Source organism: Cibotium barometz, chromosome 49, assembly GCF_041138505.1.
Source record: "Cibotium barometz isolate CiBa-2024 chromosome 49, ASM4113850v1, whole genome shotgun sequence".
Classification (NCBI taxonomy): Eukaryota; Viridiplantae; Streptophyta; class Polypodiopsida; order Cyatheales; family Cibotiaceae; genus Cibotium; species Cibotium barometz.
Window position 1 is genome coordinate 21,754,408 of NC_141094.1, and position 26,133 is coordinate 21,780,540.

Consider the following 26,133-nt stretch of genomic DNA (forward strand, 5'->3'; position numbering starts at 1 on the left):
TTTAACCCATTATGGGTGGTATGATAAAATACATTTCTTAATCTAATTAATTTAAAGAAATATTCCCATTAGTATGGGTGGTATGATGAAATACAAATTTTAATCTAGTTAATTTAAATGAGTATTCCCACTAAGAAGGTATTTTTAGCAAACAAACCTAATCTTGATCGAGAAGCCATTGTTAGTAATAGATATTGCTTCAAATATAGCTCCTAAGCTTTTTATATAAATGCTACTTCCCAACACTCTCAACATCGTGGTGGTCATAAGCGCCCAATCACATGGCTACATCCATGGACATCTCTTGCACCTCCCATGCAACCAATTCACTCTCCAAGCTCTCTTTCCATCATCTGTAGCACCTAGGTTCACCAAGCTCTCACTCGAGCATAGTGCAATTGATCTCTTACGATAGGGGCTTCACAAAACTCCCAACACTATAGCCTACATGTTGCCTGCACATATCATATACCTTATTGCCCTGATCATGCCTTGGGTTCAATACCCGCCCCCTCCTCCCGCATGCCTAAATGGCATGTGGTCTGTTCCTTTCCTCACTAAAAAATTAAAAATTAAAATATTCCTCTCGCAAGACAAAAAAAATCGCATATTTTTCAAAATTGAGAATATATATATTTTAAAGTGCAAATGGTAGGTTTTCTTGCAGCCCTCCGTCCGGCCTAAAAGGCTTGTGGACCCATGCGTAAGATTCCACATGTGATGCTTGTAAACAAATATTAGAGGATCTCTCAGGCCAATAAAAATTGCGTATTTAGTCTCGTCCAAGGGCCAACATCTTTCAGACACCCTCAAGACACGCAACATATATAGAGTCGCGTGCGCTCGCAATGGTGGAGTCTTGACATGGATCATCAGTCGGACGCCGATGAAGAGCCTCTGCTCGCCCTCGCCACCACTCCCACTGCCAGAAGCAGACACCTCAGGGACCTCCATCTGCTCAGCCTCAGTTTCCTCTTCGTCTTTCTGGCCTACGGAGCCACGCAGAATCTAGAGAGCAGTCTCAACTCGGTAATTAATCTTTCTTTCTGATCTCCCAGAAAAACCCTAATCAGCATTTGTAATCCTTAACCCTCCTTGGTAACCTTTTTTGTAAATTGGCACGTGACTGGCGCGCCCACACTCATATACAATACGCACGTGACACGTGACACACACACGCACACATAAACATTATACTTACATACATAACACCCACACAGGCTCCTCCTCCAACCATGTACATACTATACTTTGCCAAAAAAATCATTACCTATTGATCTCACATTACTCATTCATTTCCAGGACGACGATCTCGGCTCTGTATCCTTGGGCGTCTTGTACCTTTCACTCACCCTCTTTTCTATTGGAGCTCCTTTTCCTGTCAAATGGATGGGCTCAAAGTATGGGATCCTCTTAGGGCTTTCTGGTTACTGGATTTTCATGCTTGCAAATCTCTTTCCAAGCTGGTAAGTTCCACCCTTTAACTCTTCAAACAATTATATAATGGCAACAAATGAGGAAAATCTGTTTGCATCACTCAAAACGTTACCCCCTCCTCCCCCTCCCCCTCCCCCTCCCCTCCCACCTCCCTCCTGTGCTCTGCCGTGGAGTTAGGGTATGCTACACGTTTTGACAACTTGTGTATGTAGGTACACCATGATTCCAGCCTCGTTATTTCTTGGATTTACAGCTGCTTTGCTATGGGTAGCAGAGGTAATCTTTACCCTTAAATGATCATAAACAACTTCAGCATAATCTCAAGATTGAAATTCTCAGAAGTGCTTTTTGACATGCAGGGCACATACATAACTTGTGCAGCCAAAAACCACGCAGCTGAAACAAAAATGGATGAAGAAAGTGCCATTGGCAAATTCAACGGAGAGTTCTGGGGTGTCTTTGCCTCACATCAGGTATACTCATGCCTCTTATCTCTTCACAAAAAATTGTTGATGTCATCGTTGAGAAGAATATTTAATTTTGTGTAGATACCATCCATGGTTGATATCAGGACCACATACTGGAGAACCCCTTTGAGAGTTACGATAGTCTAAATCGAGCTCGAGATCAATGGCTGCAATAGAATCTGACAGGGTATGCACATAGGTTCCCTTGCAGTGGGTCAGGTCAGCAGTAAGCCTTGGTGTCGCATACCACTTGCCCATCTAGAGCTACTCTTGCCCTAAGGCCCAACTTGCTTGGTAGACATCTCTATCGTGAGGTTTCCTCATAACAATCATTAGTGAGCCCAAGGTGCGTCTAGTCTTGGCTATTATTAGCACCCAGCCCCATGAGCCTCTTGGGCGGGTCTTAACAGTTTCTAAGCCTGGCTAAGTCCTAAACCTAATCTTGGGTTGGCTTTACAAAAGGGCAGCAGAAAGGTAAAGAAAAGGGTAACCAGTCCCAAGGACGATAAGGACAAGCAAGGCAAGCAGGGGAGCCTTGGTGACTCACCTCACCTCTGAAGAGCGTTGCACCAAGATGGCTGTTGGGTTAGTGCTTTTATTGTGATTCCATCGAGCATGTTGGAAGGGATTGTTCAAAGAACATGAGCAAGCAGAATGGTAAGGGCAAGGAGAAATCATATGCTGTAGTAGTATCTACCACACCGGTACGAAATCATATGCCGTAGCAGTAACTACCACACTGGTACCATCTACTCCCCCTCCTGCTTCCACCAGTACCACAATTGCTCTTCACTTGACCCGGTCTGGGAGGATCATAGTGGTTCTCGGTCAGCATGATATGGTGATGTGTTGAGGGATGCTTCATGGACATCCGGTGTCCGTACTCTTTGATGCAGGAGCCTTAGAGGACATCATTAGAGACTGTGTGGTTGAGTAGTTAAAGTTGCTACGGTGGTGGACACCAATGGCGTAGTCCTAGCCACCGCCATGAGAGGCAAGCATAGTTGTTGTATGCCGTACGGCACAGTCGTATGGTACGGTACCATGTGGACTGTTTTTGTTGGTGGGTTTTTCTCTCTCTCTCTCTCTCTCTCCCCCCCCCCCCCCCGGGTGGCGTTTTTGACCCCTTTTTTTGTGTGAAAAAAATGGTGGTTTTTGGCTGTTTATGGCTGTTACGGGGCTTGCTTGCTTTGGGCCTTGGCCTTGGGTGGGTGCCTTGGACTCTTTGGCCTTCCTTTAAAAAGCTCTCCTCCAACCTTCTCTCCATCACAAGTTTCAAGCTCTCAAGCTCAAGCTCTCGTAGCTCTAGCCTCTCAAACTCAAGCTCTCATTGCTCTCAAGCTCTCCTCTCTTGGGCCTTGGCACTTGCAAGGTGCCCAACTCCAAGTCTCCAAGCATTGTCTCTCCCTCTCTCCTCTCTCTCTTCCCAAGCCATAGCCATTCTCTCTCTCTCTCTCTCTCTCTCTCTCTCTCTCTCTCTCTCTCTCCCCCCCCCCTGCCCCGAGTCCCCTTCTCACTCCCTCTATCTCCCTTGGGCCTTAAGGCTTAGCCTCTCTCGAGTCTCCCTCGGGCCTCTCCCTCTCTCTCTCAAGCTGCAAGCCCATCTTTTCTCTTCTTCTTATCACAATGGTGAAGGAGGTGAATGAAGCCTTCAAGTTGCACAATATCCATTTTTCGAGAAAGCCACCAAGTCCAAGTCGTGTAAGTGGACTTGTAGGTATTTTGGCAAAAACTATTCAAGCGGAGTCACCAGGCGTCTCCAACATCTCATCTCCATCTGCCTATCCATTTTTTTGTACTTGCGTCTAGCGCGCATTGCATTGATTTTATGGTCTAGCCGCCCTTAGTACTATGCTTTGTACTTTTGCTTGTAACTTATTTTTAATGGAATTTCGGCTTGTAACATGTTACCTCTAAGCTCTCTATCCTTTCAAATTGATCTGTAAATTTAAAACCCGTACTTTACGATATTGTATTCCAAAATTTCATACGGTGTGGTAAATTTCTGTACCGTACGGTATCATATGACCATACGCCAACAACTATGGAGACAAGCAGAATAAATCGAACGAGTTTGGGTTGTGGGCAGTGTTGCAATGAAACGCGTTTCATTCCATCTGAATGAAACGAAACGTTTCATTGGAATGGAACACGTTTCTTTCATGTTGCCTCTGAAAACCTACGTTTTTCAACGTTTTCTATCTAGAGAGCACGTTTTTCGAAAAAACGTCTACAGGCGATTGGAAAATTGATTGAAGGAGCTCCTGCCTTCCACAAATCAGCTCCTACCAGCTCCTCCCGCACTTGCGAGGTTCTGTGTCCGCCAACTCTCAGGTTGGTTGTGCTGATTTGTGTCTTTTTTTTTTTCGATTTTGTAAAAAACACAGATTTTGAAATTTGGGGGTTTTCATGCTAGGGTGCCAATCCAGCCCTGCTTTTGTTAAGATGCCTCGCACTAAGGATGCCATGTGGGCCCATGTCACTCCCGTATCTAATATGGTGGTTCAAGCACACAAAAGTGGAAATGCAATTTTTGCAGGGTTTGCTCAGGAGGGTCCATAATCCGTGTTAAGGCCCATTTCACAGGTTTAACCAGGGAAGGCATTGGTGCATGCAAACTTGTGCCTGCAAACATCAAAGCCGAGCTACAAGAATGGAAAAGACAGCAACTAACTGGCAGGATGCGGTTATGGGCCTGTGCTTGAGGATATTGGGGTTAGTGAGGATACATGTGAGGCATCAAAGAGAACACGGTTGGGTTCAGCGGAAGATGCACAGAGCCAAGCAGGATTTGGGGGTGCTGGTAGTTCCACTCCCACGGCAACACGAACCCCTTTGCCCGCAACACCCAAAGCCTCTCTAAAGAGAGCAAGCATTCAAGCAAGCATGCAAAAGCATGCAATTAAAGATGCAACTAGGGAACTCACTAGGCTTTTCATCCAATGTGCTTTGTCTTTTCACATTGTGCACACACCACGATGGAAAAAGGCCACGAGGGCAATCAGCCGCCTTGGATGTGAGTGGGAGGGACCCTCCTATGAGACCTTGCGCACTAAAGAGCTCAAAAGAGAGCAACAAGCAGTGGAGGTGGAGATGGAGCCATTAAAAGCCACTTGGAGCAAGTATGGTTGCACATTGTTATGTGACGGGTGGTCCGATATACACAAGAGGAATGTGTACAATATTTTGGTGTCCTCTTGCAAGGGCACTATGTTTTTGCGTGCCATTGATGCATCTATGCCTGGGACAGTGGTGACAGGAGCATTTATATGGTCACACCTCCGCGAGGCTATCGTGGAGATAGGCCCACAAAACATAGTGCAAGTGGTCACTGATAATGGTAGCAACTGTCTCTCTATGGGATGGATGCTAGAGGATGAGTTCCCGCAGATTGTATGGACTCCATGTGCATCCCATGATGTGGGAGAAGGAATAATTAGGGTTAGGTCATGTGGGAGACATACCCAGAGAAACAAGGGAGAGAGAGAGAGAGAGAGTTGTGGGGATAAGTCAACTCACTAAGTATGAGTGTGTGACTCCCCTATCACACATGTATATTGCACTAGTACACATAGTGCACTTAGTACATTAAAAGTACTAAGTGTACTATGTACTATAACTTATGGGCTTGTACACACTATAAGGGTGGGCATAACGCCTTTACCCCAACAACCTCCCACTTAAAGGCAAAGTGCCCTTAAGTAAAGGAAAAGAAAAAATCAGCCACCCTCCTCTCCTCAATGGACCGAATCTTCGTGCGGGCGGTAGCGATCTAACCCTCAAACCACGGGCTGTCTACTCCACCCTCCTCTCCTCAATGGACTGAATCTCTGTGGGAGATGGCTCTCACATGCGGGGGATCAGAAACAATAGCTCCATCCTGGCCACGCAGCCTGCGAATACTGTCTCTCCTCCTGTGTGGGCCAGCTATCTCTAAGAAGTCTCTAGTAACTCTGTCACCGGCCTGAGTCCAGAATGAAGCCCTGGCATGGTATCTATACTCCACCCTCCTCTCCTCAATGGACCGAATCTCCGTGCGGGCGGTAGCGATCTGACTCTCAATCCACGGGCTGTCTGGGGAACTCTCCTGAAGATGCTGTAAAAAAGCTAGGCCCCTCCTCAGACTCCTCTCCTGCTCCCGAAATCCCTCCAATCTACTCTAGGCTGCCTCCTATAATAAAATATTGATCTCCCCAAGGCCATCATCCAAAGTGCACGCTGTAGAGCCTAAGGAAAAGTCCAGTCCCGCCCATATCTGCTCAATCCGGCTGCAGATCTCTGGGTCCCGAATGAGGCTGTCTGGAATCCTAGAGCTCGCATGTCTGTCATGCCTCCATGGGTCCTCTAGGGAAAGAATACCTGGGGCATGATCTTAAAATGTAGTGCCTGCCAGAATACCAACCATGCCTCCACGGCTGCAAGCCCACTCATCAACATAAAACCTGTCCAACCGAGAGAGGTTGGGGCCAGTGCTCCGCCTATCCGATCGAGAAAGCTAAGACTCCCAAGGCTACGCCCAAACTCTGGAAGATGCCAAGGGTCATGTCCCCCTAAGAATCAGTACATGATAATATACAAGGCCATATCAAGGCTGAAACTGGCCTCATCCAATGCCCATCAAGTGTCTGCAATGAGCAAACCGCTCCGGAGGCAAACTCTTTGTCAACAGATCAGCCGGGTTGTCATCCGTGTGAATCTTAACAAGCTGAATTTGCTTGTTCTCTATCACCTCTCTGATGAAGTGATACTTCACATCCACATGCTTCGTCTTTGCATGAAAAACAGGGTTCTTTGCCAACTGAATGGCACTCTGACTGTCACAATGCAACAATGGAATATCCCCTGTATAACCCAAATCAACCACTAACCGAGATAGCCATAATGCCTCCTTGCAAGCCTCTGTGGCTGCAATATACTCAGCCTCTGTAGTAGATAAGGCAGTGCACTTCTGCATCCTGGATATCCATGACACAGCACCTCCTGTGAATGTAAACACATAACCGGTAGTAGACTTCCGGTTATCTGGATGACCGGCATAATCCGAATCCGTGTAACCATGCACTAATGCATCCTGTTTGCCAAAACAAATGCACAAATCCTGTGTGCCCTTCAGGTATCTCATGACACCTTTCACTGCTTCCCAATGCTTCTTGCCAGGGTTGGCCATGTATCTAGAAACCACTCCCACTGCAAATGCAATGTCCGGCCTAGTAGCAACCATGGCATACATGAGACTGCCACAAGCTGAAGCATACGGAATCTTGGCCATATCAGCCCTGTCTCTATCTGACTGTGGGCTGTCCATAGTACTGAGTTTCACATATGGAGGCAAAGGAGTACTAGTCTTCTTCCCCCCGTCCATATTGAACCTCTGCAAAACTTTGCCAATGTATTCCTTCTGAGACAAATACAACACATGCTGATTTCTGTCCCGAAGTATCCGCATACCCAAGATGTGATTTGCATCACCCAAATCCTTCATATCAAAGGTTTCATGCAGCCTCTGCTTCAAGGCATCCATCTCTTTACGAGATTTCCCGGCAATCAACATATCATCAACATACAAAATGAGAATCAATAGACTGCCATCCAAAGCTTTCTTGGTGTACAAGCAGTGATCTATGTCACTTCTCCTGAATTTCTGAGATTTCATGAATGTATCAAATTTATGATACCATTCCCTTGGTGCCTGTTTGAGCCCATAAAGACTCTTTTTCAGCTTGCATACAAGCTTCTCCTTTCCACTTACTGCATAACCCTCTGGCTGCTGCATATATATCTCCTCATGGAGATCACCGTGAAGAAAAGCAGTCTTCACATCCATCTGGATCAAGTCCAGATCATCATGCGCAACCAAAGCCAACACAGCTCTAAGTGTGGTCATTTTGACCACTGGAGAGAAGATCTCATCAAAGTCCACACCATATTCCTGCTTGAAGCCCTTAGCCACTAACCTGGCTTTGTATCTTGGCTTTGCATCTGGTGCAACTTTGAGCCTGTAAACCCATTTGCATGGCAAAACCTTCTTGCCTGCAGGTAAATGCACCAACTTCCAAGTTCCATTTTTATGCAGAGAATCCATCTCTGACTTCATGGCACGCTCCCATAGAGCCTTGTCTGCCCTTTGTAAAGCCTCTTTATAACATGAGGGCTCCCCACAGTCAGTGAGCATCAAGTAGTCAACCCCTGGAACAAACCTGTCAGGGGCTCTGGAGGGTCTTGTGGACCTCCGTACCCAATGACCATCATTTGCAGGTTGCTGTCCAGCCTGCATATCACCCATTGGTGGCTCCTGTTCCATGCCATAAGGCTGAAATATCATGCCCGGTATCTCCTCCAACTGTGGTATATCCATAGGGATATCTTCTGCCATATCTGGCTGTCCATTTGGACCATTTTCAGCACCATTTAAGGGCTGGTTTTCCTGCTGTAATGGCTGATTTACAGCCCTTTGTTGTTGTCCATGATGTCCATCATCATCAAAGATGACTCTGCCAGGCTCCTGTTGCCTTGCAGGCTCCTTATACATGCATGTTTCATCAAAAATGACATCATTGCTGCGTATGATCTTTCTATTCATGGGATCCCAAAGTCTATACCCCATTTCACCTCTGTCACCATATCCTAGGAATATGCATTTGTGAGACTTAGGATCAAGTTTGGTGCGCATTTCCCTGTGTATGTGCACGTACGCAACGCAACCAAACACTCTCAAGTGCTTGTATGACGGAGGCTTCCCTGTCCATACTTCTTCTGGCACTTTCCCACCAAGCCTCGTGTTAGGTGACCTGTTTATAAGGTGAACGGCTGTCATAATAGCTTCAGCCCAAAAACCATGAGGTAATGCAGCATGTGACAACATAGAACGGACCTTCTCCTGAATGGTCCTGTTCATCCTCTCTGCTGTCCCGTTTTGTGGAGGATCATAAGGAGTAGAGAGCTCCCTCTTGATGCCTTTAGCATCACAAAAGTCCTGAAACTGTTTGGACATATACTCTCCCCCATTGTCGGAACGCAAAGCCTTCAGTGTTTTGCCAGTTTGATTCTCAACAAGAGCAACAAACTTCTCAAACACTGAGAATGTATCACTCTTCAAACGAAGAGGATAAACCCACACCTTGCGTGTGGCATCATCTATAAAAGACACAAAATATTTTGCCCCTCCCAAAGAAAGCTGAGGCATCTCACATACATCTGTATGCACAAGCTCTAACTGAGCATCTTTCTGTCCAAGAGCTTTCTTGTGGGGGCACTGTAGTTGCCTACCATATATACAATGCTCACAAAACTGAAAACTTGAAAACTTTAGAGAAGGCAAGTAACCCAAACGAGACAATTGCTCCATTCCTTTGACACTCATGTGTCCCAACCGGCTATGCCACATAGAAATTTCCGGCAGCTCGGTTGCATTTACATTAGCATGGTGACAAACACCTGCATGCATAAAGTAAAGAGCGTCCACCTTAGAGCCTCTGGCAACAACCAGTGAGCCCTTACTAATTTTCCACTTTCCACTACTAAATGTGGTAACATAATCAGCATCATCAAGCTGTCCAGTAGAAAGCAGATTCTTCTTGATCTCAGGCACATGCCTGACATCATGGAGCATAAGCTGTGAGTCATCTGAAAACACAAGCCTCACATCACCTCTGCCAAGAATCTTGCATGCATGGTTATCACCCAAATAAACCACTCCTTCATTGCCAGCAGTATACCTGACAAACAAGTCTCTGCAACCTGTGACATGAAAGGAGGCACCTGAATCAATGATCCATGAGTGCATACCATGACCACCTGTAAGAAGTGAATGGGCATCAAGTGAAGACGTAAAGAGGACCTCATCCTCACTGCCACCTGCATGTGACACATTGATTTCTTCAATCTTGACTCCACTTTTGCCCTTTGGCTTTACATCTTTGGCTTCATCTTTCTCTTTGTCCTTGCCTTTTCCCTTTTCCTTTTGATCATTTTTCCATTTGTAGCATTGCTTTTTAATGTGTCCCTTCTTGCCACAATAATGGCATTCCAAATCCTTTTTGGAGCGAGACTTGCTCCTTCCCCTTTCTTGGCTTTTCCCCCTTTGCTGGGATCTCCCACGTGCATTCATTGCATTGGACTTGCCAACAGAGTTGTTTTTCCTGTTCATCTCTTCTTGAAGAAGAGCACCCTCAACATCTGCATATGACAGCATAGCATGCGAATTGCTAGTGGCTGTCCTGAATGTATCCCAACTCTCTGGCAAAGTGCATAACAGAAAAGTGGCTTTGAACTCATCGTCCATTGCCAACTTTTGATTAATGACCTGGCTGACAATACCATTAAACTCATTTAAATGGGCTATCATAGACGCCCCTTCCTTCATCTGAAGACCTATGAGTTTCTTCAACCAATACACTTTGCTTGAGGCACTTTGTTGGGCATACAAGTCCTGCAATCTCTGCCACATTCCCCAAGCTGTCTTCTCTTCACGAATGCTGAAAAGTAATGAGTCTGCACAGACAACATGATAGTAGATCTTGCCAGCTCATCCATATCTTCCCACTCTTCAGCAGTAAGAGAAGCGGGCATCACGCCCCTTTCTTTGATAGGCTTGTGCTGCTTTTTTTGGAGCAACACATTGTAGCACTGGGTTTGCCAAATATCATAATTATGCGAGCCTTCAAGCTTCTTGATGTGAAGCAATGAAGAGCTCTCACCTGTGGTTGCCATAGCAAAATGCAACCTCTCAATGCCTGACTCCCTGCAAAATGTGCAAACACTGCACCAAAAGCACACAAAGTGCTCACAGTTGTTCTCCCAAGCTTTATCTCCCACTGCGGAAGCACAAATGCAACTTTTCTCCCACTTTATGTGATGAAAACACCAAAATCTGGTTGCTGCAGATTTTGGACAGCACCTCAAATGTGCTCTTTTGCCCTTCCAAAGTACTGTACAGCAGTACCAAGTGCTCACCAATGATGTACCAAACCTGTACCGGCAAGTACAGCAGCTGAAATTGAACCTTTTGGTCACTCAAAACAGTGTACAGCCATGCCAAAACTTGCACAAAGCTGTGCCAAATCTGTACCAGCAGGTATAGTAGCAATAAATGCTCTCCTGGCTGTCCAAATGAGTAAAAATCAGACTTTTACAGTCCCGAACTCTGCATAAAACAGTCCCGAACAGAAATTGGGCAAAAGCCCCTTGACTTCAAGCTGATTTTTTGAGGATTCAAGGCATAAATGTCTTGCCTGCTGCTTTGCCAAGCTCAACAAGCATACGAACTTGAAAAGCCCCTTGATTTAAGATCAATTGCTGATCATACATGGTACATTGACGCACATGAAGGCATCCAGAGTGTTCACGATGCTTCCCCCTGGCCACATATACATCAAATACATGAAAGCCCCTGGATTTACAGCCACATTGAGTGCTTGTAAGGCATCAACACATTATCCACAGCATCAAATGCGATTGCCTGCATGCAAATCAACTCAATCGGCACAAAAGCCCCTTGATTTGCACTGCAATTTGCTGCAATTTTGCCCAAATGTGCGATTTTTCACATCATACAGCATGTATGAGTGCTTAATTGCACAATTACATCAAAAGCCCCAAATTTCGACATTCAATTTCCTGCAAATTGATCCTGATTGTGACCAATGTCACCCAATTTTGCCAATTTTGCTCAAAATTGAGCAATTCGACACCTGTATCTGCTCAATTGTTGATTGTACTTGCTCAATTGCAAATCCCCAAAAAAAAAAATTGAGGAAAATACCTTGTAATTTCTGATTTTTCTTCAATTTGCAGGCTGTTGCAGGAAAAGAGGGTTGATGATTGCTGCTTCTGTTCTGTGCAGGTGAGGGGGCACTTCTAATGCAGGTGAGGGAGCACTTCTGTGCCGGCCTAGCTGCTGCAGAAAGCTATTGCTTTTTATTATGTTTCCAGACGAGTAGGTGCTGCTGCTGCTGCTGCTACTCTTCCTCTGACCTAAAGATGGATGCAGGCAAGATCGCGCAGCTGAAGGCTTTCATTCAGCTCTGCGACTCCAGCCCAGCGGTCTTGAAGGACCCTTCTCTGCGTTTCTTTTGGAATTACCGGCCACGACAGAGTTCAACGAGCGAACACGTACGGTGGTGCACGTCAGTGGGGGCAACAGATGGCTGAAGCGAGGGCGGCTTTGGGCAACTAGTATGGGCCACGCGCTGATGATTAACACGCCTTCGCCAATGGCTCAACGCCCGCCAGTGCTCCACGCTCGACGCCTGGCTTTTACGCTTTCGCTTCAGTTTCGCCTAGCGCCACTCGCCTAGGTGGCCAGCGTTTTTGCACACCTCGGCTTACGTATCCGCCTAGTTGCAGTAGGCGCCTGACACGCCTGCCCTTGTACGTGCACGAGCTGCCACCTCTCGCCTGATTGCTGCCTTGCGTTCGCTTCTGGCCTCTTCACCGAGTAGCAGCGCTACATACGACCAGTAGTTGATGATTGGGTAGCCTGGGCAGCCACGTGGGCTGGCTGCGTGGGCAGCTGGTTGGCCAGCCCCTTTTGTGCTGCAAGGAGCAGGGCGACCAGGAATCAGCAGGGCGACCAGGAATCAAAAGGCCCAAGAGCAGGCGACCAGCACAAAAGGGGGGGGCGGCCAGTAGAGCAGAAGAGGGAGGAGAACCTGGTGACCAAAGCTCTGATACCAGTTGATGTGGGAGAAGGAATAATTAGGGTTAGGTCATGTGGGAGACATACACAGAGAAACAAGGGAGAGAGAGAGAGAGAGAGAGTTGTGGGGATAAGTCAACTCACTAAGTATGAGTGTGTGACTCCCCTATCACACATGTATATTGCACTAGTACACATAGTGCACTTAGTACATTAAAAGTACTAAGTGTACTATGTACTATAACTTATGGGCTTGTACACACTATAAGGGTGGGCATAACGCCTTTACCCCAACATCCCATTGCCTAGACTTGCTCATTGAAGATCTTGCCAAGATTAGGTGGATTGCTGACATCTTTGACATTGCGCGTAGCTTGGTGAAGTTTGTTACCAAGAGGCCCAAGGTCTTGGCAAGGTTTCGTGCCAATAGTGACCTTGAGCTTTTGAAGCCCTTACAAACCAGGTTTGCATATATGTTCATTGTGGTTGAGAGGGTAGTGAGAGTCCGACAGGGACTCATGCGCACAGTGGTTAGTCGAGAGTGCATGAGCTGGGAGGACCATGAGCACCCGAAGGCAATTGCTTTTGCACGCAGAGTGATGCAAGAAGATTGGTGGAAGGAGGCAGAGGCTTTATTGAGAGCTCTTCAACCAATCTATAGTGTTCTTCGCATCACTGACATGGAGGGTAGCACTCTTGGACCCTTGTATGAGCTCATGGACCGGATTGGAGAGGCTCTTAACCGATGCACTCTCTTGACAGATGAGAGGTACTAAACCTCCAACTGGTTGCCTTCTTGTTGTAACTTGTAAGTTGTATCGTACTATGATCTATCATAGCATGTAGGAGTGAGCTAATAGCTTTGATCATTCATGGCTAATTTTCAGGGTTGAGGACATTCAACGCGTTTGGAATGACCGGTGGGATTGGTTCCATAGACCAATCCATGAGGTTGCCCACATATTGCACCCTCTCTGGCATAGTGATGCCCAATATATTAATGAAAAGTTGGAAGATGGATGGCAAGATTACATTTAGAAATGGACAAGAGGAGACGTGGAGCTCATGAGACGCTTGGAGGATGAGCGGCTAGTGTATCAGAATGCCAGCCACGCATTTGGTAGACAGACTGCATGCATGCGAGAGAGAGAGCTTCAGCCAGTCTCATGGTGGGAGAAGTATGGGATCAGTAGCCCTCACTTGGTGAATACAACTCTAAAAGACAAGTCTGTTATTTACATAATACATTGATCAATGATGATTATACTTAGACTTTAGTACCCTGTACTTACAAAGTTTCTGTATTTTAATGGCAGAAACGCCTTGCCATTGGAGTGCTCTCAAAGGGTTGCAGTTCGGGTCCTACTGAGAGGAACTGGAGCACATGGGCCCTCTTCCATACAAAGAAGAGGAACAGGTTCTACTGCTCAGTTGGAGCGGTTGGTGTATTGCCATTGCAATCTCCGCCTAATTGAGCAGTCGGGCAATCCAATAGAGCCTCGTTAGGTCAATGCTGATAAAATCAACATTGAGAAGATGAAAGATGTCCCAGAGATTCCTCACGAAGGAGCGCGACATATATGCCATGTTGTATGAGGAGTTGATGGCACTTGCTCATGGCACACGAGCATCTACAATAGCATTATCTAGCATTGAAAACTTTTATCATGTTCCTTTTGAAGTACAAGGTGATGATTTAAAAGCTCTTTATCAATTATTGAAAGCAAGCCACACTAAGAAGCCCGCACGTCTCTGACCCTGGCTTGAAAAACAAAAAGCCACACTAAGAAGCTAGGCATTAAGCTCGAGAATATTATAATGGTCTCACCGGAATTGTCAAACTTTGGAATAAAGGCTTCATAAGATGAATCTCTATTTTGATGCCGTGGAACTCTCGGAGTCAAAGAAAGTTGCCACAGCTACATCCTTGCTTAAAGACAGTGCCTTCGTTTGGTGGCATATACGGATTCGTGATAGGCAAAGATGTTGCAACGTGGGTTAAATTTGAACGCGCTATACTTGCCAATGCGGATTTTCTCAATGAAGAGCTTCATGCTTTCATCTCGGGATCCTTCCACCTTAGCCTTGGCTATCCGCTATGCAGAGCGAGTTATGGATCTTAGTTCTCCGAATCAGAGATCCTTCAATAAAGGGAAATCTTTCTATACTAACAACTCCTCTTTGGTCCACAAGAGTTTTTGAAGTCTTAATATTTTCAGCATCAAAATTTTCGTCGATCTTCTTCTATAAATCGAAATCAGGATCGTTGAATCAACAATTTGGTAACAATGACGAGTGATCGTGTCCTTGATCATGATAGCAGTCGTCACATGGTGTTTAGATACCATGCCAGGGCTTCATTCTAGACTCAGGCCGGTAACAGAGTTACTAGAGACTTCTTAGAGATAGCTGGCCCACATAGGAGGAGAGAGTATTCGTAGGCTGCGTGGCTAGGATGGAGCTATTGTTTCTGATCCCCCGCATGTGAGAGCCATTGCCCGCGGATTTCTTCCGATCTTTTCTCACTGGGGCCCCATTATCCCCCCAGGTGATGGATGCGCGTGAGAGAGTCTGGAGGCACACGAGAGAGGTGGTTCCCCCCTCCCTTCGGTCTTTCTTATTGACCCCTTTCACTTCAGAGGAGCTGGTGGAGACGGTGAAGGCATTACCCAGGGGCAAACGCCCGAGGGCGGATGGGCTTCCTGTTTCTTTCTTTCTTTGCCATTGGGACCTCATGGAAGGTGGCCTTTGCACTGCCTTCAATGAGATTATGCTCACAAGTGCCATGCCAGAGAGGCTCACAGAGGGCTTGATACATTTGATTTCCAAGGAGGGTGGTGAGCATCTTTGCTATGGACAAGGCATCGATCCGGATCATCACTTGGGGTACTGTCGCTTGGCCCGCCGAGGACTAGCCCTTCAAGTCTCCCACCATCGTATTGTAGAAGTACTAGTGAGCCCCACCGGTAGGTGTCTGGCGACCAGGCTCATGCCAACGATGGGAGATTTGTAGTAGCATAGAAGCTTGGCACATCTGGCGTGCTAGATGTAGCGAGGTCATCCACACTCCGCCGGTTGGTTCGTACTACAAAGTAAGTTTTGACGGAATAGACTGGGTGAATGAAGCGCTAAAGCCGAATGTGTATCCGTAGCCACGGTTGCTGAGACCATCAGGAGCATATGGCTCGATATCATTTACACCCTCCACGGTCAGTGCTGTAGGGAGGTTCTAACCGCATGCGGAAGCGGCGGAAGCCTTCTTGAGACTTTGGAGGCCTGGCCCTTTCCTCACAGATAGAGGCAGTGACCCCATTTGGCATTACAGACCACCTGTATGGTTGTTCCCCCCCTCCTCCCCCTATATGAGATAGCCTTCTCCTCAAAGTGAGGCCAGCCGGAGGAGAAGCATATCTTTCCCTTTGATCATTTGTCTCCCCCCTTATATGAGGTGAGGCTGTATTTAACCTGTCGTGGCTGTACTTAGCCCTTTGCAACTGTTTTTTCTTTAACTAATTGAAGGATCTTTTTCCCAGAGAAAATGGGAAGTTTTGAGAATGCCATCTCTAAGCAGTTGGCCAACAAGATGAGCTGTACCTTGGTTCCTTATCATCTAGATGTGGACGGGTTTACCCCTTGTCTACGTACACACATTACTCATAAAGCTCAATAGTTTGAGTTTCAAGTTCAGAGGGCCACATTCCAGCGGGATTTTATCGTCTCCTTTCTTTTAGGGTGTGGCATGATCCTTGGGATCCAGTGGTTTAGATAGTACACATCCATTCCTGATTGGAGGTAGGACACTTTCACTATCGTTGAAGCTTTTCTTGAGTCCCTCATGATTCGTGGGGATCGGAGCATTCGTGGAATTCCACTCATTTTCCACATTTAGGCCCAATGAGCCATCAGAAAAGGAGCAGAGTGTGCGTTACTATATGTCCGCTCTCAGTCTTATGCATTTCAAATAGCACCCGTAGGGGAGTTGTGGATGGTTGGTCTTTTGTCTCAATACAGCAACATCATGCTATGAGACGACCTCTTACCCAATCTCCCACCGAGTAGACCTGAGGACCATCGCATAGAGTTGGTTCCTGGTTCAGAATCTCCAAGCAAGTTCCCCTACCGCCTTTCTCGGCTTTTGCCGCTCCCATTCTGTTTGTCCAAAAGAAGGGTAAGTCCACACGTTTATGTGTGGATTACATGACAATCAATAAGCTAACAGTTAAGAATAGATTTTCCATGCCCAGAATAGAGTACATCCTAGAACAACTCAATGGCGCAAATTTTTTCTCTAAGATAGATCTTAAGAGTGGCTACCATTAGGTTCGGATCTTTGAGGCCGACATTCCAAAAACCGCCTTTAGGACCGAGCGCGGCCACTACAAATTTGTGGTAATACCCTTTGGCTTCACCAACGCACCAGCGATGTTCAACAAAATGATGTCTTGGGTTTTTCGGGATCTCATTGACAATTGTGTCTTCGTCTTCTTAGATGACATTCTTATCTTCTTAGGGACTGCAGAGCAGATAAGCGAAATGTGGCACAGGTTTTAGAACTCTTGTAGGACAATATCAGTTCATTAGGTATTAGCCTCGATCCTGAAAAGGTACATGCCATTCTCAGTTGGGATGTTCCCACTACAGTCCAGGAAATTTGTTCATTTGTGGGTCTTTGTCAAGCCTATAGCACCCACATGGACAAGTTTTTTGACCTTGCAGCACCTCTCATTGACTTGCTCAAGGGCGTGAAGACTTGTTGTCAAAAAGTGTCCGTCATGGGCAAGGCTCTAGAGGCATTCCAGGCAATGAAGAAAGTTGCCCAATGAGTCACCAGTTTTGAAGTTGGCATCATGGGACGATCCTTTCGAGGTGATTATCGATGTCGTAACCTTGCCATTGCAACTGTTTTACAGCAAGATGAAAGGCTAGTGGCTTATTATAGTCGTAAATTGAATAACGCCGAAAAGAATTATTCAGTGTATGACAAAGAGCTCTTAGGGGTGATGACCGCTCTTGAGCATTGGAAGCACTTCCTTTACGGGAGAGACTTCACAATTAAGACAGATCACCAGGCACTTAAATGGTTGCAAACCATGCCCAGTGAGTGCCCAATGGAGTGAAAGACAGTCCAGGCAGAGTCAATTGTTCCAACAATTTGGGGGAATGATTGAATACGTCCCAGGCAAAAATAACCCCGTTGTCGATGCTCTTAGTCAAAAGGGCACTATTCAGACATTGCAGGAGTCCACTGTGCTGGAAATTCAAGGCAAAGACTTGGACAGTATGAAAGTACCTTCTTCACGATGCCCCCATGATTCTCTTGTTGGGGGTCATAGGGGTATCAACAGGACCTTGGAGAAGTTAGAGAGGCCATTCTATTGGCCTAAGATGCGACGGATGTCTACCAACACGTCCAATCATGTCAGATATGTTAAAAGGTGAAAGTTCCTCATACAAAACAGGCAAGGTTACTTAAGTCTTTGCCTATTCCTGAGGGACCCTTTCATGACATTAGTATCGACTTTGTAGGCACTCTTCCTGCCCTAGCTGGATCTCGAAACATGGTGTATGACAATCGTTGACAGATTGAGTAAGTTTTACATGCTCATTCCATGCAAGAAGACAGCCACAGCTGAGGACATAGCTCGCTTATTCATTCGGTTTTGGTATCCCATTGGTGGTTTGCCATGGATATCACATCAGATAGAGATCCAAAATTTGTTAGCACTTTCATCCCCAATTTCTGCTCTTTTATGGTGCCCATTTGGTCCCCTTTTGTATGGCCCTTGCTTGTGGGCTGGCCACCCCTTTTTACTATTTTTCTGGGATTTTTCCAGTCGGCCATGTCCAACAGCTCCAGTCGGCCTGTTTATGAGCTCCAGTCGGCTAGCACTTCCCCACTATATATAGTGGGTGCTGGCCTCTCTTTTCTCATTCAGTCTTGTACATATTTTGCTCCCTCACTTGTGAGACTAACAGTGTCTCTTGCTTGGGACTGTTTTGGTTCAGTATATTCAGCATAGTTTGCTCCATATCTCTCTCTCTCTTGCACTCTCTGTTCAGCACATTCTAGTGCCACTCGGCTTCCGCTCTGTGCACTCTTTCATGGTATCGTCGCTCCCGGTTTAGCAACCTTTCTGCTGCCCCAGATTCAGCCCTGTTTTCTGCACCTTCTCCTCTGCGTTTTCTTGCAGATCCATAGCTTTTGCTGCTGCGTTTTTTGGACAGCACTCTGCTGGTCGTTTTTTCTTCAGATTGGCTTCACCAATTCAGCCATCTGGCTCTTGTTGATCAAGGGCCTGTTTTCTACAGGACAGCACTTGTTCACTGCTACGTTTTCCTCTCCAGTGGCCCTTTCCCTTTGCAGAGGGGGCTTGTGGTGTTGCAGGCTTTGGTGGCACTCTTGGTACCTGTGGAGGACACCTTTTCTTCAGAGTTTGTGCATTTCTTGAGATTGAGCCCAAGCTTTTGTGATGGCTGCTCCCACTTCTCTTCATATGTTTGTTGAGTCTGCCAAGTTGGATGGCTCCAACTACACCCTATGGAAGGTGAAGGTGAAATTGGCCTTGCGTGGCGTGGATCTCTGGGATTGGCTTGTTACACCGGCCAATGCCACCCCTCCCACTTCTGAAGACCAAGGATGAGACTGTTCATCACTTCTGTGATTGGAAAGCCGAGGTGGAAAAAGAGACCGGTCACTCGGTCAAGGCTCTCAGGACCGATGGAGGGGGTGAGTTCGCATCCCAGGAGTTTCAGCAATATTGCAAGACACATGGCATTCAGAGACAGCTTACTACAGCATATACTCCATCACAGAATGGAGTTGCCGGGAGGAAGAATAGGACCATTATGGAGATGGCCCGTGCTATGCTTGAGCATTCTTCATTACCTCGACGTTTCTGGGCTGAGGCGGCTTCCACTGTTGTCTACATTCAGAATAGGTCTCCTACTGCTGCTCTTCCCGACAAAACTCTATATGAGGCTTTCCATGGTGAGAAGCCCTCCATTGTTCATTTCCGGATATTTGGATGTACGGCATATGTTCATGTGCCTAAGGAGCACCGCTCCAAGTTGGACTCGAAGTCTCAGCGCATGACTTTTCTCGGATACAGCAGTGTGTCCAAGGCATATCATCTTTATGATCCTCAGGCCGGTAAAGTTGTTGTGAGCCGTGATGTGGTGTTCGACGAGACTCCTACATCTTCAGAGGGGGGTGGTGAGCTTCTTCTTCCTGCACCTCCTCCTCCTCCTCCTCCTCCTCCTCCTGCTCCCGCTGTTACTGTTACACCTCCAGCTGAGGATACTCAGTCAGATGATGATGACCCTGCTCCTCCTCCGGCGAGTTCGAGCAGATCTGTACCTGGTTGGTATTATCAGACAGTTCGTGACTCTGGATTACGTGAGCTTTCTTCTGCTCCTCCGCCTGGTTCTCTTCGGCGTGCACCTTGTCACAATGACTCCAGTGGATACAAATGAAGATTCTTCTAGCATGACTTCAAAAGAACAAATGGTTGAAATTGAGAAGTTCTTGGATTTGTTATCTCAAGAAGATGATTCACTAATGATTGAATCCTCTGGAGAAACAAATACTGACCTATCACCTGTGTGTGTAGTATTTGTGTATGCATATGTGTATGTACCAAATATAGTGACGCTTAAATAGCCGTCAAGAGAAACATGTATGTCACGTGCACCCTGCACTGGGGTACACAATGACACACTGGCATGATCATTAGATCATCAGTGCAACATTTGTCAAGAAGTAGCACCTTTTTATAGGAATATTTGTTGTATGCCGTGACCCCCTTGTGTGCCCTTAGTCCAGGGACAGTCAGGCACGAGCTATGTAGGTCAGTCTCCGAGCCTTAGAGGTCAGTCCAGAGTCAATCCTCTTAACCCACTTGGAGAATTCATCATATAGTGCATATAGACAGCCTTAGCAATAGGTCTTGCATTAGACAACATCTAAGGCATGTTGGCATGTCCTTGGGCTAGCCAAAGGCCAGCCCATGGCTGGTGAGTCTGTCAGGGGCTTGATCAAAGGCTATTGACAGCCCTGACCCTCTAGATGAGGCAGCCGACAGCATGTAGGGACAGCAGATCCCTATCGGCCAGCAGCAGGGCAGCCAATCAGAACATGCACAGCAATTTTCAGTATTAAATACTACTTTTTTAGGATAAATATTGATGGGCAGCAATCGGCCAACTCAGCAGGCAGCAAAGATAATTGAATATAACCAGTCGGCCAGCATTAAATGTTAAGCCTGACTTTTAATGTTAGCGTTGGCATTGAATGCAAGGTTTGGCATTTTTTTGTCCAATATGATCTGGCCGACAGCTGTTTGACTGGCCGACCAGCAGTCAAGTCTCATATAAAATCTTGCGCTTCAGTCCCTTTCAGTCATTCAGGTATTCAGCAAATACAAGCAGCAGTTAGACATCCTCCTCATCTCCAGGCAGACAGTGAAGGACCTCTTCAACATTCAGCCAGCATAGGTGCAGTCCTTCAGCTATCTGGACTTGCATCAGTGGCCCGAAGAGTCATCAGCAGAGCTTGGAATGGTGGATACTCAGCCGACATACGGTCTTTCTCGTACTTGTGGTGGGCATTCATATCGCTTGTTTACTGAAGCATTGTACAACATTATCCAAAGAATAATATAAGCAAATACTCCTCCTTGCAGGAGGGGCCTTTCAGTGGGTATTTGGGACCCAATACCATGTCATCTTCTTCATTCTCATTCTCCTCTCTCTCTCTCTCTCTACTCTCTGAATTGGATGCTAAAGATTCTCACCACATAAAGTTATAAAGAAGGCCCTGTTGTGCATTATCATGGTTTGCCGCTTTATTCGCCCATCGTATTCAGTTGTGCACGTCAAAGTATTTGAGAGGAAGCTCTGTAAAAAAAACTCGCAAAGCACCACCAGCATGTTCATGTATCCAAGGCACAGTGCCCCTCTCCCCCCCCCCCCCCCCCCCCCCCCCCCCCGCGGGGCCCAATTAGGAACTAGCAAAAAAAAAAAACAATTTTCTATTCAGAAAATCTTCTGATGTTAACAAGTGTGGTTAACATTGGGTGATGCAATGCACCCGCTACATTTCAAGTGTTGATGAGCTTGCAAACCCATCCTCGTGACCATAGTGTGCATCCGGCATCCAAGGTATCCCGATATGGCAGATCTCCCTTGACAGGTCAACCTCCATAATCACTGGATCTAAGAAAATACCTAAATCAAATACAAAGCTTTCAAGATCCATGTGCATAATCTTGCCTCTCCTTTGAGGCCTCACCTCAACAAATTCATCACTACTCTCATGTACAATGCTTGACTACTCAAACACATGAACTATATCCACACGATCGCTACCAGGAAATCTATGAGAACTAGGAGTAACGTCGAATCATGAACATCTTTCACATGTGAACACCCTAGAAGAGTAGCCTAACACATCGAACACAAGAAACTTAGGCCTATGCTCCTCATGGTCCAACATATGCTCATAGGTATCCCATGAACCCACATGTGAAGTATCACGAATGGATGCATCACTAATCACATGCTGATGGGCATCCAATGCATCATCAATCGAATGTTCACAGTCCTCTAGTAGATCCTCATGATTAACTAATGCATCCAAATGATCCCTGGGAAGATAGGTAGGTACAATAGGGTATCCTCATGCACAATGCGGTGCCATGCCTGCCTCAGAGATCATGCCCACACGATCCAACTCACACATCAATACCACATACATCATCATCATGTGCATGTGTCAATATCATCACCATGTGCATGTGTATCAATATCATCATGTGCATGTGTGTGATACATCATCATCATCTGAGTCTATATGGCATACCTCCGTTGGAGCATAAACATAGCGACTCAAGAGTGTAAGACACTCGTACAAGTAACCAAAAGAGTTCTAGCCCTTCACCAAAGACCTCTTATACCTTGGTTTCAACTTTCCTTTTCACTCTCATAACCCTAGCCTAAGTGGATCGTCGGATGGTTGGAAAGCTAGGATCATCTGCGATCTGAGAGTGCAAACGGATTGTTGGATCGTTGGAAGGCTGGGATCATCTGCGATCTGAGAGCCTGAATCATGTGGATGACAGTATATGCTTAGCGATGGCTGGGGCTTCCTCTACACTAGTAATCACATTGATTAGCACTAACCATTTCTTGATCAAGAAACTGTTTAGGTAACTCTCAATCTTTAAACTGCTGCATATTTTCTCACTAATCACCTTGATTAAGTCCCAAACTTACTTAATCTCTGCATAAATTGCTTGCTGTCCAACAATTTTGTCATTTGTTCAACCTTTCTGTGCTTCTTTAAGAAAATCAGCAAGAACTGCAGAAAGGATGAAAGATTGAACAATAACTTAAATACTTGCACTCCAATCTCTTGCTGTGTGCTGATTTTGCACAAGAACTTCAACTTTGCACACTTTCTTGATCAAGATTTGCAATTAGCACTTAAAAGACTTCCACAACAATTAGTTTTCTTGGTCTCTCCATCAAGATTTGACAAATCCCTTATTAGAACAAGAAATCCCTAAAGATTTTCAAGAAAATGTTGGTTCTAGGGTTTGTTGTAATACTGTGCATAAATTAGGGTCTATAAAGTGACAAAATTAAGGTTTAATCAAAGATTATGGTAAAAGAAACTCTAATCAAAAAGATAATCAAGAAACTGTGCAGATTAGAGTTTTGAAAACTGTGATTAGCATATACTTGGAAATGATTAACATTAATCTCATTGCTAATCCATTGTAAACAAAGATCAAAGCAAATCTAAAAACTGTGTAAAACCTAATCTGAAAATGATTAAGCACTAATCACTCCCTAAGCAAGGATCTAAGCAAAGCTCTGATATCAATGCAAGAAAGGGATCTATTCAAAGATTAAGAAATTGCACTTATTTTACATGGAACACACATGTATCTACTCATCATTGAGAGTAGCCACCTAAATATGGGAAGTTTGTGAATCAGCCATGAAAGCTTGGGCCATAAGCTCCAAGAAAGGAAACAATGTATAATATGCTGAAAAGGTCATACAATGCCAAATACATAAGACTTGTGCCTTTTATAGTCCCAAACATGTGTAAATATCCCTATGCTTCATGTGCCTAGGCCCATGCCCAATGTGCAAGTGCATCCTAAAATTACTTTATCATGCCCATACTTCATCTTGCACTCCTCTCAGCAATGGTTGGTTGGGTTCTCTCATCTCATCATTTTTTAATCAAGAAACTTGTAGCAATCTAGCTAATCTATTTTGCTATTTGTTTCAGGTGCTTGGGAACTTGCTATCTTTGATTGTTCTACAATCTGGAAAGGTAGGTAGACATTGAAGGTGTTTTTTCTCCACCATTGCAAACACAGAAGGGCACTGTTAATCTCTCTGTGATAGCTTCTAAGCATCTACAGCTGCTGTCAGTTTGTCTCCTTTAAAAAAAATTGAAGTTCTTTGTCAGGGTGCTAGTGCCACAGCTGCTGTCAGTTTGTCTCCTTTTAAAAAAATTGAAGTTCTTTGTCAGGGTGCTAGTGCCACTTCCAAAGAATCGTCATCAACGACTTGGCCTCTGCTTCTTACATTTTTAGGTTGCATGTCAGTTGGTACGAGTCTGGCCTTCTTCTTGAGACCACAGGCCCATGCCTCAAAAAAAGCACCCTCCTTTGGTGATTTCATGTATGCAACCTTTGGTTTGCTCTTGGACAAGAAGATGCTCTTGCTGTTACCTCTGCTTGTGTACAGCGGCTTGCAGCAGGCTTTTATATGGTATGTGCATTATTGGTAAACTGGATATAAGGGGATGATTGCCCATGTAAATCTTTCTACATACTCTGCAAGGATTTAAAAAAACTGTGTTACTATGTGAGATTGCTGACTTGAGACTAGTGAGTGATGCAGGGGAGATTTTACAGAGTACATTGTCACACCGGCGCTTGGCATATCTTTAATTGGTGGTGTAATGGCTGCATTTGGTGTCGCAGATGCTGGAGTAAGGGAGTTTTCTTTTCTACTCTAAAGCTTTTACTGTTTTTAAGCTTTGTTGGCTCACTATAGAAATGCCTATTTGGGGTTAATAACATTGTAAACTAGCCACCTTGATCAAGGTGATTCGGATCCTTCCAGAAAGTGGTGAGAAACATGTTGATCTCATGCCAGCACTCTGTTCAATCATATAGGTCATAAAAAATAAGTAACGCAATCAATTGCTGAGTTTTGCAGCTGCCTTAATTGCGTCCACGTCCACACCCACACCCCTGGGGATCCCCTTCATATCAAGAGCCTTTGGGATATTAAATTAAGAGCCCTTTTGGAATAAAAGGGCTAAATAATTGAATTTTGGGATATTGGAATAAGAGCCCTTTTGGAATAAAAGGGTGATACATTTCTAGTGAATGTGTAATATGTAACCATTGGTGGTAGCTCCCAACTCCTTAAAAGTGATTAGGTGCATTGTTCCTAGTAAAACGAAACAAGTCTTAGCAGGGGCGAACTTTATGTTTTGAATCTAGATTCGCTCTCTTTTCAAGAAATCAGTGTGTGCTGAACTTCTGTGGGTTCTTATTGAAGGCTAGAGCAGTTCATGTGCTGCAAAAGATGTTTGAAAGAAGTTCCACCCCAGATTCTACTTGAAGCTTTTTGGCTGACCTTCATCATGATTTGGGCCCTAATGGTACGCAGTGCTCATTGGTAGCTGGTCGGCTTTCGGCTGGAATATCATCAATTTCGGCCTGGATCTTTTTTGGAGCAGTGGCACAGCTTCTGGTCCTTGTTTGGTTGGTTTTGAAACAAAGGTATTGAATTCGTTTCCTTTCTTGCTTGCTAAAGTCTACAGTTCAGGGCTTCATAAGCCGAGACCAAGATGTAAGTGGCATAATCCTGCAGCAATTATGTTAATTTTGGTTTTACTTTTCTTTCAGCAGCTATGAAAGCAATCTGGAAGGTTATGTAAGCCTCTTTGGTTTGGCTGTTATATGGGGGCTAGGGGATGCTTCTTTCAACACCCAGATCAGTGCTTTACTGGGCATACTTTATCCCAATGATACCGTAAGTTGTAGAAATGATTAATCTTCAAAATATTCATGATTATCAAAGTGCTAGCAAAGAATGCTCAGACAATGCTTAGTGCTCGCCAAAGGGCCAACTCTATTATTGTCTGCAACTTGCTTAGTGCTCCTGCTAGTGTGGCTAAAAGGCTAACCCTCTTGTCTACCATCAGGAGGCAGCATTTGCTCAATGGAAGATTTGGCAGAGTGCGGCAACATCAGTTGTTTTCTTCATCACTTCCTCCACTGTCCTTTCGCTAAGACTCATGGTATTATTGATTGCATTGCCCATTTCTCTAGCTTTTTTTTCAATCCTAAGCTTCATTTTTCTTAGGAAATAGTTTCTTGAAGCAATGCCATCAGCAAGTGTGTTTGCTCAATAAATTAATTTGTATATTGGACCCTTTCTTGGATTGATATTGGGGTATGCTTTTTCATGGTTTCCTTTAAAGATGGGTGCATGTATAAGGAATTGATAATTATTGTATACAGTTTTTCTTAATAACCCTATATCTGTTTTCCCCTA

The 26,133-nt window shown here is 45.3% G+C and overlaps 1 protein-coding gene across 2 annotated transcripts; it reads left to right on the forward strand.

The window, feature by feature from the left end:
* The first annotated feature begins 777 nt into the window (after positions 1–777).
* On the forward strand, positions 778–26,133 carry LOC147610400 (Major facilitator superfamily protein). 2 transcript variants are annotated; one of them, XM_086786269.1, is made up of 10 exons: positions 778–1,029; positions 1,303–1,466; positions 1,650–1,713; positions 1,797–1,910; positions 23,843–23,887; positions 24,089–24,330; positions 24,463–24,553; positions 25,243–25,355; positions 25,482–25,608; positions 25,781–26,133. In XM_086786269.1, the coding sequence occupies exons 1-10, from the start codon at positions 865–867 to the stop codon at positions 25,946–25,948; spliced, it is 1,293 nt and encodes a 430-aa protein (XP_086642395.1). In that variant the 5' UTR covers positions 778–864; the 3' UTR covers positions 25,949–26,133. The 2 variants fall into 2 exon arrangements, with proteins under 2 accessions (XP_086642395.1, XP_086642396.1); XM_086786270.1 differs by having other exon boundaries at positions 779–1,029; positions 25,485–25,608.